At 40.4% G+C, this 18932-nt stretch overlaps 1 protein-coding gene across 5 annotated transcripts in view; it reads right to left on the minus strand.

The window, feature by feature from the left end:
• The window catches only part of SCARB2 (scavenger receptor class B member 2), a 75167-nt gene that overhangs the window by 18606 nt on the left and 37629 nt on the right, over nucleotides 1–18932 (minus strand). For all 5 annotated transcript variants that reach the window (XM_072810508.1, XM_072810506.1, XM_072810510.1 and 2 more), the window contains 3 exons: nucleotides 18455–18643; nucleotides 9348–9439; nucleotides 1740–1859 (listed from right to left, as the gene is read on the minus strand). In XM_072810508.1, the coding sequence (XP_072666609.1) occupies nucleotides 1740–1859; nucleotides 9348–9439; nucleotides 18455–18643 (401 nt within the window). The remainder of the gene's footprint in view (nucleotides 1–1739; nucleotides 1860–9347; nucleotides 9440–18454; nucleotides 18644–18932) is intronic.

Raw genomic sequence — 18932 nt, forward strand, 5'->3', positions numbered from 1 at the left:
AACTGGAGGGAGGGGCAGAGGAAGGGGGAGAAGCAGACTTCCTGCTGAGCAGGGAGCCTGACATGGGGTTCAATCCCAGGACCCCAGGATCATGACCTCAGCTGAAGGCAGACACTTAACTGACTGAGCCACCCAGGTGCCCCTGGTTCTCAGATGTTAAATCTTATACAATATTCCATCATATGAATACACCACAATTTATTTATATCCTCCTTTTTATAGAGACTTAAATGAGCACTGAGTAATATAGAGAATTATTGAATCACTATATCATACACTTAAAACTAATTTAATACTGTATGTTAACTATACTGGAATTAAAATTTTAAAATAATATGATAATTAAAATATATAGAGAGATTTAAATTGCTTCCAATATTCCACTACTAAAACCATGTTGCAATGAACTTTTCTGTACACATCTCCTTATATGTCTATGCAAGGGTTCTTCAGGCCAGCGAACTTACACAGGAAAATAGTGAAGCACTGTGGAGTTTGCACATCTTTGGCTCTACTGAACACTGCCAAGTGGCCCTTCAAAAGTGGTTGTGCCAGATAAGAACATGTTTCCTCCGCACCAGATCTTGTAAGAGGCCACCCACTGCACTTTTGGTTGCCTGGTTTCACTCACTGCATTCAAATGCACTTTCTATTCCTTCTGGCCTTCCACAATATGTACGGATAAGGGCAGCCAGTGAGAGAGGGACAGGGACGGTGGTATTCTGTGGGAGAGTTGGAAGGGATGTGAGCCGTGGCACAGGCAGCAACGATGGAGAGGTGGGGGCAGATGCAAGAGCTCTCTCTGAGAAGGCATCCCAGCATCCAGTAGCAGATTTGGTAGCAAATTCGATGCAGGAGAGAAGGGAAATGTATAATGCCACCAATATTTCCGGCAGGCTGGACTGGGTAGGTGGTGCAATTATGTGAGCTACAGAATGCCAAAAGAACAGCAATTATTCAGGATATTGAATCAACAGCGTCAAATGCAACTAAGTCACTTGGGACTTTGAGAAGTTTCATAAAAAGGCTTGCCAGGATAAGTAAGGGAGGATCTGGAGCCAGTGTGAATCAGCCATTCATTCAGGCAGTTTGAGGGTGAAGAGCAGAGAAAGGGCAGTGGCTGATGGGGGTATGGGAATCAGGATGGAGAGTGGGATGCTTTCTTGCCCATAGAGGAGCCATAATCATGCAGGAGCAGGTGGGAGGGAGGGAGAGCTTACAGGGCAGGCGGGAGCAGGTATGATCTAAGGGAACTCTGAACCAGAGACCTCAGTTTGGTTTATCTTCTATGTAGAGGTTACCTGTTGACTGGAAGACCAGGTTAAGTATCATGCTTGACAGAGCATATCAAATAACTAAGAGCCATTACTGAGTGTTTACCGTAGACAGGCCCTGGGCTAAGTATTTCACTAAGAATAATGCATTTGTCCTCATAACAACTCCCAAGGTAGGCAACTATTTCTGTCTTTATTTTACAAATGAGGAAAGTGAGGCACAAAGTGGTTGAATAACTTTCCCAAGGTCACACAGCACTACGTGTTGGAGCTGGTGTTCAAATGAACCAATGCAGTCTCGCTCTGGAGCCCGCTGCGAACCACTGCCCCACAGCGTGTCTCAGTATGCTATCGGCATTCATCATTGATGAAGCATAAATGTCCACACCTATGAAGGGTAGCTGCATATATTCCTCACATTTTTGGTGGTCTTGCAATCAAAGAACTTATCTGTAAAGTTCTTACCTGCAAAATTCAGATGGGAAGACATAAAGAATTTCGTCTTTGTCTATCAACGGGTGAAAAGAATCTCCATCTGTTCCATTAATCATATTGCATTTGTCTGTTGTCCACCAGTCAAGCGACCTGCGATTGATAAGCACAAGAAAGAATCAAGACTATCAAATTTGATTTTAGATCCTCTCAGATGGTCAGGACTTTTCAAGCCTGAATTGGGAGCCAGCTATCCATAGAATCTTATCCATCTGCAGACACAAAGGGAATGCTAGTTAGGGACTGGATTAAGAGGGGGGTAATAGTAGGCACTTGATCCCTGAATCAATTCTGATAGAGGCAATGTCCAAAAATCCCTCTTTCCTTTCTGCAAAAAGAGTATCCTATGTAGAGGTTTAGAAATACCCATTTTCTTAAAACAGTGATTCAATTTAGCATGAACAACAGCCTTGTTCAGAGCTAGCCCGCAGACGGGAGACCTCGGGATGGTTCTGTTCAGCTCTTGAAGAAAGAGTTGAGGTGGCAGAGGCAGAGGAGGATCTCATGCTTATCTTGTCACTTAAACACAGCTGGATAAACATCACATCATTCTGAACACCTAGGGAATCTATCTGAGGACGGAGAGAACAAATTACACCACTAGAGGGAGAAAAGAGGCCTCATCATGGAAGGTAGGAGGTGTGAAGTCTGCAGATGCACTTCAGTGAGCAGCACAGCGCCCCAGAGTGGAGGTTTGCGCCACTTACACCAAGCCCTGCCCCTGCTGGGCTCTGCAGGTGCTTCTGAACTAGGGCAAGGGTGCCTGAGAGTCAGAGAGCAGAAAGCTGGCCCCTCCCCCAGAATACCAGCACAAAACACCCACACATACCAAGTGTACTGACCATAGAGTGTTGAAAAGCTTAAGTTATAGGGGAAATAGGATTTAGTCTCTTTTAAGAAGCTGAACAAAACACACCTACTTAAAACTCATCACATACTGGACAAGATCCAAACACACCCCACTGCAGGCAAGGTGAAACTCTGCAGAGGCCTGACCTGAGGAAAGCAGCCAAAAACACAACAGCAGAGTGCACACAGCACACACCAGAGACACTTCCTGAGTGCCAGGCCCTGGACACTATATGACCTCTTCTTAATATAAGCCATTACTCTCAAGAACAAGAAACATAACAGGCTTTCCTAAGATACAGAAGACAGAGGCCTAGACAAAATGCCAAAATGCCAAGATGGAGGAATTCATCCCAAAAGAAGGAACATGAAGAGGTCACAGCCAGGGGTCTAATCAAAACAGATATAGTAATATGCCTGAGGTATCAGAATGGGTTAAAAAAAAAAAAAGACCCAACTATATGTGGTTCACAAGAGACTCATTTTAGACCTAAAGATACCTGGAGAATGAAAGTGAGGGGATGGAAAATCATTTATCATGCTAATGGACACCAAAAGAAAGCTGAAGTAGCCATACACATATGAGACAAACTAGCTTTTAAACCAAAGACTGTAACAGGAGATGAAGAAGGGGTCTATTCAACAAGAAGATACAACAATTGTAAATATTTATGCCTCCCAATTAATAACAAACATAAATAAACTCATTGCTAACAATACAATAATAGTAGGGGACTTTAACACCTCACTTACAGCAATGGACAGATCATCTAAGCATTAGATTAATAAAGAAACAGTGGCTTCGAATAACACACTGGACAAGATGAATTTAACAGATATAATCAGAACATTTCATCCTAAAGCAACAGAATACACATTCTTTTTGAATGCACATGGAACATTCTCCAAAATAGATCATATACTGGGTCCCAAATCAGGTTTCAACTAGTACAAAAGTATTGAGATCATACCATGCATATTTTCAGACCATAGCGCTATGAAACTTGCAAGTCAACCACAAGAAAAAATTTGGAAAGACCACAAATACTTGAAGGTTAAAGAACATCCCATTCTATTAAAGAATGAATAGGTTAACAATAAATTAAAGGAGAAATTTAAAAAACAATGGAAGCAAATGAAAATGAAAACATGACACCCTAAAACCTTTGGGTTCCTAGGAGGGACGTATATAGCAGTACAGACCTACCTCAAGAAGCAAGAAAAGCCTCAAACACACAGCTTAACCTTACAACTAAAAGATCTACAAAAGGAATAGCAAATAAAGCCAGAGCCAGCAGAAGAAGGGAAACAATAAAGATTAGAGCAGAAATAAATGATACAGAAACAAAAAATACAATAGAACAGATCAATGAAACTAGGAGCTCATTCTTTGAAAGACTTCATAAAATTAATAGATCCTGAGCCAGACTTATCAAAAAGAAAACAGAAAGGACCCAAATAAATAAAATCACAAATGAAAGAGGAGTGATCACAATCAACACCACAGAAATACAAACAATTATGAAGGTTTATGCAAAATTGTATGTCAACAAATTGGGCAAGATGGAAGAAATGGATAAATTCCTAGAAACATATAAACTACCAAAACTGAAATAGGAACCAATAAGCAGCAAAGAAATTGAATCAGTAATCAAAATTCTTCCAACAAACAAGAGTCCAGGACCAGATAGCTTCCAGGGAAATACCACACAGTTAAGGAATAGTTAGTATTTATTCTTCTCAAACTATTCCAAAAATAGAAATGGAAGGAAAACTTCCAAACTCATTCTATAAGGCCAGTATTACCTTGATTCCAAAACCAGACAAAGACCCCACTAAAAAAGAGAATTACAGGGCAGCCCTGGTGGCGCAGCAGTTTAGTGCCGCCTGCAGCCCCGGGGTGTGATCCTGGAGACCCGGGATCGAGTCCCACGTCAGGCTCCCTGCATGGAGCCTGCTTCTCCCTCTGCCTGTGTCTCTGCCTCTCTCTCTCTCTGTCTCTCATGAATAAATAAATAAAATCTTTAAAAAAAAAAAAAGAGAATTACAGGCCAATTTCCCTGATGAAAATGGATGCAAAAATTCTAAACAAGATACTAGCAAATTGATTCCAATATTACATTAAAATAATTATTCACCATGACCAAGTGGAATTTATTCCTGGGTTGCAAGGGTTGTTCAATATTCACAAATCAATCAACATGATACATCACAGTAATAAAAGAAAGGATAAGAACCATATGGTCCTGTCAAAAGATGCAGAAAAAACATTTGACAAAATACAGCATCCATTCTTGACAAAAATCCTGAACAAAACAGGGATAGAGGGAACAGATCTCAACATCATAAAGGCCATATACAAAGACCTACAGCTAATAACATTCTCAGTGGGAAAAAACTGAGAGCTTCTCCTCTAAAGTCAGGTACACAACAGGATGGTCGCCTCTCACTATTGTTATTTAACATAGTAATAGAAGTCCTAGCCTCAGCAGTCAGACAACAAAAAAGAGATAAAGGCATCCAAATCAGAAAGGAAAAAAAATATCAAACTTTCATTATTTGCAGAGGACATGATATTCTATATAGAAAACCTGAAAGACTCCACCAAAAAATTGCTAGAATGGATACACTAATTCAGCAAAGTCACAGGATACAAAACCAATGTATAGAAATCTGTTGCATTTCCGTACACCAATAATGAAGCAGCAGAAAGAGAAATCAAGGAATTGATCCCATTTATAATTGCACTGAAACCATAAGATACCTAGGGATAGGGATCCCTGGGTGGCGCAGCGGTTTAGCGCCTGCCTTTGGCCCAGGGCGTGATCCTGGAGACCTGGGATCGAATCCCACGTCGGGCTCCCGGTGCATGGAGCCTGCTTCTCCCTCTGCCTATGTCTCTGCCTCTCTCTCTGTGTGTGTGACTATCATAAATAAATAAAAATTTAAAAAAAAAAAGATACCTAGGGATAAACTTAAACAAAGAGGTAAAAAAAAAAAAAATCTATACTCTGAAACCTATAGAACACATATGAAACAAGGAAATAGGAAAGCATTCCATGCTCATGGATTGGAGGAACAATTACTGTTAAAATGTCTGTACTACCCAAAGCAATCTATACATTTAATGCAATCCCTATCAAAATACCACCAGCATTTTTCACAGAGCTGGAACAAACAATCCTAAAATCTGTGTGGAATGATAAAAGACCATGAATAATCAAAGTAATTTTGAAAAAGAAAAGCAAAGCTGGAGGCATCATAATTTTGGACTTCAAGCTATATTACAAACATGTAATCATCAAGACAGTGTGGTACTGCCACAAAAACAGATACAGAGATCAGTGGAACAGAATAGAGAATCAAAAAATGGACCCTCGACTCTATGGTCAACTAATCTTCAACAAAGTAGGAATGAATATCCACTGGAAAAGACACTCTCTTCAACAGTGGTGTTGGGAGAACTGGACAACAACATGCAGAAGAATGAAACTGGACCACTCTCTTTCACCATTCCCAAAGATAAATTCAAAATAGATAAAAGACCTAAATGTGAGATAGGAAACCATCAAAATCCCAGAGGAGAACATAGGCAGCAACTTCTTTGACATTAGCCATGGCAACTTATTACTAGACACATCTCTGAAGGCAAGGGAAACAAAAGCAAAAATGAACTACAGGGACTTCATCAAGAAAAAAAGCTTCTGCAAATGAAGGAAACAATCAAAACTAAAAGGCAACCTACAGAATGGGAGAAGATATTTGCAAATACCTAACTGACAAAGGGTTATAGTATCCAAAATCTATTTAAAAAAAAAAAAGATTACAAACTCAACACCCAAAAAACAAATAATTCAGTTAAGAAATGGGTAGAAGATTGAACAGACATTTTTCCAAATAAGACATATAGATGGCTAATAGACATATAAAAAGAGATGCTCAATATCATCCATCATCAGGGGAATACAAAGCAAAACCAGGATGAGGGGGATCCCTGGGTGGCGCAGCGGTTTAGCGCCTGCCTTCGGGGCACGGCGTGATCCTGTAGTCCCGGGATCGAGTCCCACGTCAGGCTCCCTGCATGGAGCCTGCTTCTCTCTCTGCCTGTGTCTCTGCCTCTCTCTCTCAGGAATAAATAAATAAAATCTTTAAAAAACAAAACAAAACAGGATGAGATATCATCTCACACCTGTCAGAATGGCTAATATCAACAACACAAGAAACAATAGGTGTTGGCAATGATGTGGAGAAAGAGAAACCCTCTTTCACTTCCGGTGGGAATGAAAAATGGTGCAGTCACTTGGAAAACAGTATGGAGGTTCTTTTATTTATTTACTTATTTTTTTGGAGGTTCTTTCAAAAGTTAAAAATAGAACTACCCTATGAGCCAGCAATTGCAGTACTAGGTATTTACCCAAAGGATACAGAAATACTGATTTGAAGGGGCACATCACCCCAATGTTTATAGCAGCATTACCAATAATAGGCAAATTATGGCAAGAGCCCAAATGTTCTTCAATTGATGAATGGATAAAGAAGATGTGGCATATATATACATGGAATATTACTCAGCCATCAAAGGAATGAAATCTTGCCATTTGTCATGACATGGATGAGCTAGAGTGTATTATGCCAAGTGAAATAAGTCAGAGAAAGACAAATACCATATGACTCCTATGTGGAATTTAAGAAAACAAAACAGATGAACATAGGTGAAGGGAAAAAAGAGAGGGAGGCAAACCAGAGGAGACTCTTAACTATAGAGAATAAACTGTAAACTGAGGGTTGCTGGAGGGAAGGTGGGTGGCAAAATGGGCTACATGTGATGGGTATTAAGGAGGGCGCTTGTGATAGGCACTGGCTGTTGTATGTAAGTGACGAATCACTAAACTCTACTCCTGAAACCAATATGACACTGTATGTTAACTGACTGCAATTTAAATAAAAACTTAAAATAATAAAAAAAAAAATAGGTAACGAAGAGCACACTTGATGGATGAGCACCAGGTCTGTACTGAAGTGATGAATCACTATATGGTACACCTGAAACTAATATTACACTAATATTATGTTAACTAGAATTTCAATAAAAATGTACATAAAATAAAAAAGAAAATGCAATAAAGTATGCTGATACATTTAATTAAATATTTACTATAAAAGTAATACACATTTTACTTATATTTGGCTTCCAAAGAATGTGAAACAAATTGAAGGCAAGAATAGCATGAAGATGGGTATAATGTGTTATGAAATTGGTAAAGTTATTGTTCTGTTTTGGAGAAGAAGAGACAATAGGCAGCTTTTAATTTTGTCAGGAAAATATTGTTAAATGGGAACCATAAAAATCTGAGGGTGGAACGGACATAAATCAGAAAAAAAGTCCAATATATTAAATACTATATCATTATATTGTAATTACATCAATAATTATAATACATATTGAAAAGGATTACACTATGTTATTGAAAGATTGGAAAGAAAATGACAGTTGAGTTTAAAACAAAATCCAGACCATAAGGGAAGATGAGAAACTGAATGGGGAAAAATTAGAAAGGAAGACAAACCATAAGAGACTCCTAACTCTGGGAAACAAACAAAGGGTAACAGAAGGCGAGGAGGGTGAGGGATGGAGTAACTGGGTGACGGGCACTGAGGAGGGCACTTGATGAGATGAGTACTGGGTGTTATACTATACGTTGGCAAACTGAATTTAAATACAATTTTTATGTGTATTTTTTATTGGAGTTCGATTTGCTAACATATAGTATAACACCCAGTGCTCATCCCATCAAAATAATTTTTTAAAAAAATCCAGCTATATCCTGTTTACAAGTAAATTTCCTTGTGGCCAGTGCCTTGGTCATCCAGGGCGCCCCTCCAGAAGCAATACTATTGCCAGCTTCTCACATATTCTTTTGGGGATCTTATCTATTTTGGTGTATGTGTGTTTGTATGTGTACACATGCACAAATATATATTTATTTACATGGATATGTGTGCTTTTTAAAGTTTAAATAAACTTTTACTTAAAAATAGTTTGAGATTCACAGAAAAGTTGCAAAGGTAGTATGGAGTGGGGGGGGGGTTCCCTATATTCCACACCAGTTTTTTGCCCATACTTCTGGGAAATTTAGATGTAAATAAGGTTCAAGAACAAGGGTTCAAGAATTACCCTCCTTTTTCCCTCCAAGGCTTTATCAAAAGCCTCTGACTTAAAGAAAGTGTCTTGTTTTACATGTAGCTTTACTGTAAACTGCCTCAGCAACTTTTTGGAAGTGGGTGTTTACAAGTTATAAATGTTAAAAAATATTTCTGAAATACCATATAGTGAACTCAAATTAATTTTATCTTTAAAGAAAAATACATGAACAATTCACAATCAGTAAATTAAATTAAAAAGAGAAACTCTTCCGTCTCCCCACAAAACAAGTGGTGTTAAAGTATCTGTGCTATCGCTACACATCATTCAATGACCACGTGGAAAGTGAAGCTTTCACTGCTTGTAATTCATGTCTAACCCTGATCGGTCTACAGAGCACTAGTATTTAATATGTAAAGTGTGTTGTCCCCATCTTGATTTATACAATAGTGGTTATAAAGAGATTTTATGTATTTATAGTTTTCATCCAAAAAATGAGTTAACATTTTTTTTTGAAATAATACATAATTGAACACTCAATTCAAACAAAAATTTAAAAAATAATTACATTGGTAAAACATTACACTTACGTTTTTCCATTCCACTCCACAATCTTTGAAAAGTTAAGGTAATTGTCTTCTCCGGTTAGAAAAACATAGTCTCCATCATTAGTCCCATTTTTCTGAAAATAAGTAAATATAATCATTTTAAGAAACTGTGATTGTTAATTGTATGTGTCAACTTGGCTAGGCTATGGTGCCCAGGTGTTTGGTCAAACACTAGTCTAGATGTTGCTGTATTTTGTAGATATGATTAACATTTACAATCAATTGACTTTAAGTAAAAGAGATTACCCCGGGTAATATGGGTGGACTCATCCCATCAGCTGAAGGTTTTAAAGATTTTTTTAATTTATTCATTTGAGAGTGGGGGGTGGAGACAGAGCACAAGCAGGGGGAGAGGCAGAGGGAGAGAGAGAAACAGGCTCCCCACTGAACAGGGAACCTAATGCAAGGCTTGAGCCCAGGATCTGGAGATCATAACCTGAGCCGAAGGCAGATGCTTAACCATCTGAGCCACCCAGGTGCCCCTAGTTATTAAAAACAAAATCTGGGATCCCTGGGTGGCACAGCGGTTTAGCGCCTGCCTTTGGCCCAGGGCGTGATCCTGGAGACCCGGGATCGAATCTCACGTCGGGCTCCCGGTGCATGGAGCCTCCTTCTCCCTCTGCCTATGTCTCTGCCTCTCTCTCTCTCTCTCTCTCTCTGTGACTATCATAAATAAATAAAAAAATAAATAAAAATAAAAAAATAAAAACAAAATCTGAGGTTTGCTGGACAAAAAGGGAATTCTTCATCCTGCAATACAGAAATCCTGCCTGAGTTTCTAGCCTGCCACCCTGTCTTATGTATTTCAAACTAGCCACTTGCTACCTCCACCATTGCATGAGCCAATTTCTTAATACATATAAATCCCTCAGGTAGATACTACAGATATAGATCTCCTAATGATTCTGTTTTTCTGGAGAACCCCAACTGATACAGTAACTGAGAAACTTAATCTTCATGAAACTACCCTAGTTGGGCCTAACTGCTACATAAGACTGAACCAGAACAAAGGAATACAGTGACTATTTGACTAAATACCATATTAATCATATTATTACTTTATGGTTTTAAAAAGAAGCCCAATTAAATAATGGACATAGGATTTGAAGAGACATTTCTCTAAAGAAAATATTCAAATGGCCAACAAGTACACAAAAAGATGCTCAACATCATCAGTCATTAGAGAAATGCAAATCAAAACCACAATACTATTTCACACCCACCAGGATGGTGAGTAAAAAACAAAACAAAACAAAACAAAAACAGGGTGCCTGGGTGGTGCAGTCGCTTAAGGGTCCAGCTCTTGGTTTTGGCTCAGGTTGTGATCTCAAGGTCATGAGATCAAGCCCTGCCTTAGGCTCCACACTCAGCAGGGAGTCTGCTTGAGATTCTCTCTCCCTGTCTCTCTGCCCCTCCTGTTTCATGCTCTCTCTCTAAAATAAATGAATAAATCCTAAAAAAGGAAAACAACAAGTATTGGTGAGGATGTGGAGAAATCCGAGCCTTCATGCACTGCTGGTAGGGACAGATGGACGATGTTGCAGTCGATATGGAAAACAGTTCGGTGGTTCCTCAAAATGTTAAACACAGAATTACCATATGACCTTCAATTCCACTCCTCCCTATATACCCAAGAGGATTTCATTCCAAAGTATATAGCCCATGTCCATACAAACACTTGTACACAAATGTTCAGAGCAGCATTATTCATAATAGCCAAAAAGTAGAACCACCCAAGTATCCATCAACTGATGAATAGATAAAGTATGGTCTATCCATACAATAGAATATCCCTCGGCCACAGAATGAATAAAGTGCTGATACCTCCTACAGCATGGATGAGGCTGATAAACATTATGCTAAATAAAAGAAGTCAGACATGAAGGTCATATATTCTATGATTCCATCTACAGAGATGTCCAAGTTGCATAGGAATGTTCAACTGCCAGAGATTGTTCCAACTCAGAGGTGGTGCTTCCTGGCCCCTATCGGTAGAGTGGGCATGTCTGCTAGGTTTTTTTAATATTAAATTTTGCCTAGCAAAGCCAAGCTCCATTCCCAAACGCCCTTCCTCTCTGGCTCTGAGGAAGCTCCCACACCGAGAGTGCTGGCTCATCTCCTTTTTCAGCCGGGGCCAGCCTGGACTCTCCTACATAGCAGCAGATGTCCTAGCACCCCAATGGGCAGGAGAGACATTGGGCAGGTGCATGGAGGGATTATTTATGTTCTGTTTCTTTTTTTTTTTTTAATTTTTATTTATTTATGATAGTCACACAGAGAGAGAGAGAGGCAGAGACACAGGCAGAGGGAGGAGCAGGCTCCATGCACCGGGAGCCCGACGTGGGATTCGATCCCGGGTCTCCAGGATCGCGCCCTGGGCCAAAGACAGGCGCCAAACCGCTGCGCCACCCAGGGATCCCTATGTTCTGTTTCAAACAAAAAGTATAACCTTACTTTTCTTTACAAAAGCGAAAAGAAAACCAAAAAAGACACAAATGTTTTAACTATTAAAAAAAAATCTATAGATTCACAGGCAAACCCATAGAGACAGAAAGTGGATTATTGGAAGGAGGAGAAATGGAAGTGACTACTGAGTATGTGGGGTTTTTTTTTGGAGGATGACGAAAATGTTCTAAAATTACATAGTGGTGGTGGTTGCACAGCCTTGTGAATATACTAAAAACTGCTGATTGGTACACTTTAAAATGGTGAAATTTATGGAAAGTGAATTCTATCTCAATAATAAAAAATAAGAAAGCCTAAGTCCAGGGCCAGGATTCTATTATGCATTAGCTGCACCAGAAGAAAGTAATATTAATATAGTCCCATTTTCTTTTCTTTTCTTTTTTTTTTTTAAGATTGTATTTATTTACTCATGAGAGACACAGAGAGAGAGACAGAGACATGAGCAGGCTCCCAATGGGGAGCCAATGCGGGACTTGATTCCAAAACCCCAGGATCACGACCCGAGCCAAATGCAGATGCTTAACAACTGAGCCACCCAGGTGTCCCCATAGTCCCTATAGTCCCATTTTCAAGTAAGCTTTCTTCACCTGCACATGCTTTCCAAGTCACACTTCTTTTAGGCACATGCAGACAATCTAAAGCTCCCGAGAGCCTCCGGAAGGAACACAGCCCTGACCACACCCTGACTTTAGGACTACTGACAACTGGAACTGTTAAGAGAGTAAATCTATGTTGTGTTAAGCCCCTTAATTTATGGCCATTTGTTATAGCAGCAACAGGAAACTAATATAGACAAGCACTATTTTATCCTCATTTTATAGATGAGAAATTTGAAGCAGAGAGAAGTCTAAATGACTTGCCCAGATGGTAGGAGCTAGGACTGAAGCCCAGCTCTGTAACCCCACACTCCACAGGCTGATCTGCTTACCAGGGTGTGGAACTCATTTGTCTATTAGCGAGCACTTACTGAACGCCTACCACGTGTCCAGCACTGCGTGTCAGTGAACAAAGTGGACACTAATGACTGCCTTCGTGATGCATCCATTCCATTACTATCATAATTGTTCTCGTGCTTGTTATGCTTATTATGTGACAGGCACTTTGTTGATAAGCTAAGAATAATAACCAAAGTCTGTTCTTAAAAAAAAAAAATGTATTTACTCATGAGACATACACACAGAGAGGCAGAGACACAGGCAGAGGGAGAAGCAGGCTCCCTGCAGGGAGCCCGATGTGGGACTTGATCCCAGGACCCGGGATCACACCCTGAACTGAAGGCAGATGTTCAACCACTGAGCCACCCAGGGATCCCTAACCAGACTGTTCTATTGCCATTGCTTTAAGCTATCTTTGGGAGTTTGTCACAGATACGTTTTTGGGTATTAACATATGCATTTTGGGGTAATAAGTTGATGCATAGTACTTGTGTTCTGCTTTATTTTTAGAATAGGTTTTTCTTCTGATTATACAGTTGGTTGTAAAAGTAAAAATCTCATTAGAAAATATAGAATGATGTATAAAAAAAGTGCTGAGGGGCACCTGTGTGGCTCGGTCGGTTTTGTGTCTCCTTGGCTCAGGTCATGATCCCAGGAACCTGGGATCAAACCCCACATCAGGCTCCCTACTTCAGCAGAGAGTCTGCTTCTCCTTCCTTCCACCTCTGCTGCTTCCCACTACTCCTGTTCTTTTTCTCAAATAATTAAATGAAATTTTTCTTTAAAAAGTGCCCATTATCCTTGGGATCCCTGGGTGGTGCAGCGGTTTGGCGTCTGCCTTTGGCCCAGGGCGCGATCCTGGAGACCCGGGATCGAATCCCACGTCGGGCTCCTGGTGCATGGAGCCTGCTTCTCCCTCTGCCTATGTCTCTGCCTCTCTCTCTCTCTCTCTCTCTGTGTGTGTGTGACTATAATAAATAAATAAAAATTTAAAAAAATAAATAAAATAAAATAAATAAATAAATAAAAAGTGCCCATTATTCATCATTCTTCTAGCCAATGGGAACTACTATTAGTACTTTGGTCTGTTTCTTTTCAGTCTCTTTTCTCTACAACATTTGTTTCTAGAACTAAGATATATTATACACGTGTAATATATACACACAATTTTTATGCATATACACAATTGTGCATATATATATTTATACACAATTTTTTACTTGACATATTTCCCATGTTACCAAAAGTTCTTCATAAGTGTAGCTTAATGACTCCATCACATTCTGTAGAAATAATTATTCTCTTATTATTAGGTATTTAATTTTTTATTTTTTTGGTATTACAAATGATACTGTATGAATATCCTTATGCCTAAAGCCTTGTCAGTCCTTTTGTTTTCTACACAGACCCATAAAAGTAGAATGACTAGAGAAAAGAACACCAACATGTTTAAGCTTTTTGATATATATTATCAAATTGCTCAGCTGCTAAGTGGTGGAAATAGTAGAGTAAATCAGTTTACATTCCCCAAGTGACTTCTGTTAAGCTCTGGTTCATCTAATTAGAGATGAACCAGGATCCCTGGGTGGCGCAGCGGTTTGGCGCCTGCCTTTGGCCCAGGGCGATCCTAGAGACCCGGGATCAAATCCCACATCGGGCTCCCGGTGCATGGAGCCTGCTTCTCCCTCTCTCTCTCTCTCTGTGTGACTATCATAAATAAATAAAAATTAAAAAAAAATAATTAGAGATGAACCAAAAAAGAAAAAGGTTTCTTATCTCTTTTTACATTTCTACATTCCCTGAGGTTGATCGCTTTTTTCCTATCTTTCAGCTCTTTGTCTTAACATTCCTACCTGGGGCGGCTGGGTGGCTCAGTGGTTGAGCATCTGCCTTTGGCTCAAGGCATGATCCCGGGGTCCTGGGATCGAGTCCCACATCTGGCTCCCTGCAGGGAGCCTGCTTCTCCCTCTGCCTGTGTCTCTGCCTCTCTCTGTGTGTTTCTCATGAATAAATAAATAAAACCTTAAAAAACAAAATTCATACCCTTTGTGAATTCTCTTCTCATATTTTTTGCCTACTGTCACTTAACATTATCTTGCCAATTATGTCAATATATCAACATGGCCCACATGTATAATGGTCATGTGTTCCCTGCATGAAGCTTTACATGACTTTAAGATACAAGAAATAGCTCTTTAGGAGCAGCAATGTGAACATTACAACAACTAAAGGAAAATTCAAATACTCCACACACAAAATGCTGAGCCACCAATTTTAAACATGAACGGATGCTATTTCCTGAAGTCTTCCACTTAACTCAGATATGAGCTTAGCCAGGTGGGTAAACATTTCAATGTTTCACAGTAATTCAACAAGGGTTCTCCCCGCCCGACTGTTTTCTGCCCAGGAGTCAGACACTGTGTGTGAATGCTTCCCTGTCTTGTTGAACCTCTTACTTGAGGACAAGCAGGAATAAGTAGGTTTTATGTTACGATGGCAGGGATGTGCGCTGGATAGAAAGAACATACTACTGCAGGAGATGGAGAGGTGCTCTGAGCTAGGACTCCCACAGTCATACCACTACTGTAATGTAAGAGGATCCCCACCTCCGCCCCTGAAGGACAGGCTGGACTTGCTGACCTCCCAAAGACACTTCCTGACAACTATAATTTTATAGATCCAAGAATACACACTCAGTGGGAGGTGCCTGAACTCTCTTATGCCAAGGAGAACAGAGGCGCCCTAAAATCAATGCTGATTGGCTCTGCAATATGAAAATAAGAGCATCTGATATTTAACCAGGTCCCTTCTTCTCAGAAGTTCTGTGCCAATATTCTACATTCACTCACCCTGTTCATTCTCATACCTTGTCCCTCCCCATTGTTTGTTTCATCACTGGAGTCTTTTTTTTTTTTTTTAATTTTTATTTATTTATGATAGTCACAGAGAGAGAGAGAGACGCAGAGACACAGGCAGAGGGAGAAGCAGGCTCCATGCACCGGGAGCCCGATGTGGGATTCGATCCCGGGTCTCCAGGATCGCGCCCTGGGCCAAAGGCAGGCGCCAAACCGCTGAGCCACCCAGGGATCCCCTTCATCACTAGAGTCTTTAAAGGAAAAGTGCCCAATGGCATTCACTAAAATTTCTCTCTTTGTCATCTGTAGTGGAGCAGGTAGGACAGGCATGCAAGCCTGGTGCATCCGAGTGGGATGCTGGCACCACACCACCAGGTTTAAGGAAGGCTCGGGTAGGGGCAGCGAAATGGGTGCCGAGGAAGGTGTGCACCCTCACAGCTTATCCTGGTCTTTGAATGAATGGCAGCTCAAGCATGAATTTTCATGCTATTGGCCAAATAATCAGTATTTGACCAGAGCAGGTGACAAACTGACCGGGGACACTGCCTTTTTACCAACAACACCACAGGCAGTTTATTTGGGTCCCAAATGGAAAGACCGTTTGCATGATTTCAGGGTCTTCTCTGGGGCCAGTCTTCGGGGGAAAATAGCAGCTCCTGAAATGTGTACTGCGATTTATAGCTTCCAAAGCCTTTTTATGGACTTCTCACTTAGCCTTTCAAAACAACTTTGGAAGCATGGATACTTTTAGCCTCAAGTCACACATGATGAAACCAAGGTTCAGAAATAGTCCCACAGTTAATCAAGTGAAAAAGTCAGAACATAAATCCAGGCCCTCTGATTTCAGGTCTTCTGCTCTATTCCTGGCTGTGGGAAATCCACTCAAGGTACAAATCCAACCGAGCAACGGGACAGGGCTTTTCACGAGTGGGGCCCTATGGAGATATAGTGGTGTCTACAAAATGTGGCAAAGGGCAAGGAAAGAGAAATGAATAAATAAATAAATACATAAAGCAACACATCCTTGCCTTGAGAAAGCAAAAATGCCAATTTCCTAACCAGTCCATAAACGTGGGTTACATTTTAAAAAGATATAAAAGAATGTTAGTTTTATGTCTGATGAAGTCAGTGATATAAAACCAAAACAAAACAGAAAAGCAAGCTATACAATGGAAATAACCTGAAATATACTGAGATCTTAGGAACAGGATCTACCTGGCAGGTGGATGGAAACCACTGGGACCCAAATGGCCTTAAGGAAAACTTTGTTGGGGCGCCTGAGTGGCTCAGTCAGCTAAGCGTCTGACTCTTGATTTTCGCTCAGATTGTGATCTCAGGGTTGTGAGATCGAGCCCTGAGTCGGGCTCCATGCTGGCCATGGAGCCTCCTTGGGAATTTCTCTCTACCTCTCCTTCTGCCCCTCCCCTCCTCCCTCTCTAAAATAATAATAATAATTTTTTTTTTAAAGCTTTGTTGTCTCTGTTGGAAGTTCTCCTGAAATTTTTTCAAGAAGGGAGGTCTAGTCACAGCTTAACAAGAAATCAGTGCTTCCTCTGGTCTTGTGGAAGCTGGGATATTTTCAGATGGGATCTTCTAGGGAGCATCTATTAAGTCCACTCCCCCAGAGTGAAGGATTCAGGCTAAGCCCAGCCCTATTCCTAGGACGCACCTCTTGCATAAATCATATGAAAAACTTTTTTACTATTTTGTTTGAATGGAGTCTAACTTTTGTACACCTTCGAAGACACAGGGACAGTATTATCACCATATGCCACAGACATAGAGGAACATGCTCAGAAATTATAGGATAAGGGTGAGATTCTCAAGTGGTGAGAACAAGAGAGTAACTACAAACTTAAAGTTAAGGAAATTCATCACTCAGACTCTACCATTAATCTCACCCTTTCTTCTTGGCATTTGAGTTTGTCATTACCAATGTCCCACTACCCGTTTTATATTTTATTTTTATTTTTTAAAAGATTTTATTCATTTATTCATGAGAGACACAGAGAGAGAAAGAGAGGGGCAGAGACAGAGGCAGAGGGAGAAGCAGGCTCCACGCGGGGAGCCCGATGCGGGACCCGATCCCGGGTGTCCAGGATCACGCCCTGGACCAAAGGCGGCGCCAAACCAGTAAGCCCCCAGGGTTGCCCCCCACTACCCATTTTTAAAAAGTTTTTGTTTTATTTTGTTTTGGTGGGGGACATCAGGGAATGTGGATTTTTAAAATTCCTTTTAACTTCAACTCATTTGAAATTTAAGCAACAATAACATATGCTTTGAATAGTAATTACTTGATGGCTGATATTTTTTATTTTGAGCCAAAGTGAATAAAGTCTACGAACTACACAAGTTCCACTTATAAATATAAGAAATCATGATGAATGATACGGAGTTTCCAATTATCCATGTAGCTACTACCCCTAATGGATGATCTAATGTTCCTATTTAGTTTATTTGTCTCTGTCAAGCTGATACATAAGTTCAGCCCCTAAGTCATCAGTGAAGAGCTGGCATTGATCCCTGAAATTTATGATACTTTGAAAGACTGCAACTGTTTAATGGCACAGCCACACTATGTAGTTTTCATAGCTGCTCTCATTCAAAGTCAGTGCTGGTAGCATATTGAAATTGTGGGAGAAGCTTTTCTTTTTTTCTAAAAACTAAAACACTTTCTTAGTTTTCACATGCTCTACAAGACATCCAGAATTCCAGGCAATTTTGGTCTTCTTCTGGAAGAAATCCAAAGTGAAGATGAAATGTGGCTTGGAGTGCCCTCCCCCCGCCCCCAATCAGCTGAATAAAGAGGTTTCAAAAAGAAAAATCAACTTACCCCATAGTACAGGCCAAAATAGGGAGAGATCTCTGGTTTGAAAACGTTGATGAGGGACAAGATCTCATCTTTGTAGCCCCAGAGCAATTCATCCACGGTGTGTGTCACAAAGAGCGTCTGCTGATAGGCCTTCAACAGCGCCTCGATGAGCTCCCGAAAGAAGTGAAGATGGGCCCATTCCATGGCAGTCTGAGAAGCACAGGCACATTCAGATGGCAGAGTCTCCACCCCACTCTACTACTGCCCCTTTTGGCAAAAAGGGTTTGGAAACTTAAAAGTAAATGTGAAAACTATATAGCTGAAAAAGCGGCCAGAAATGATCCTCCCTGGCTGCGTGCACAAGAATAAGACTCTTCAGTTATTGCCCATTCTCAGTATTACGTTGTTTAAGTGTGAGTTCAGCATTGTGAGTCGAGCTAGTGCAGCTAGCTCTGGAGTTTTCTCCACGGAGCAAATGCAATGAGAAAAACTCTTGTAG

The sequence above is a fragment of the Canis lupus genome, chromosome 33 (assembly GCF_048164855.1).
Source record: "Canis lupus baileyi chromosome 33, mCanLup2.hap1, whole genome shotgun sequence".
In the NCBI taxonomy this organism is placed as follows: domain Eukaryota; kingdom Metazoa; phylum Chordata; class Mammalia; order Carnivora; family Canidae; genus Canis; species Canis lupus.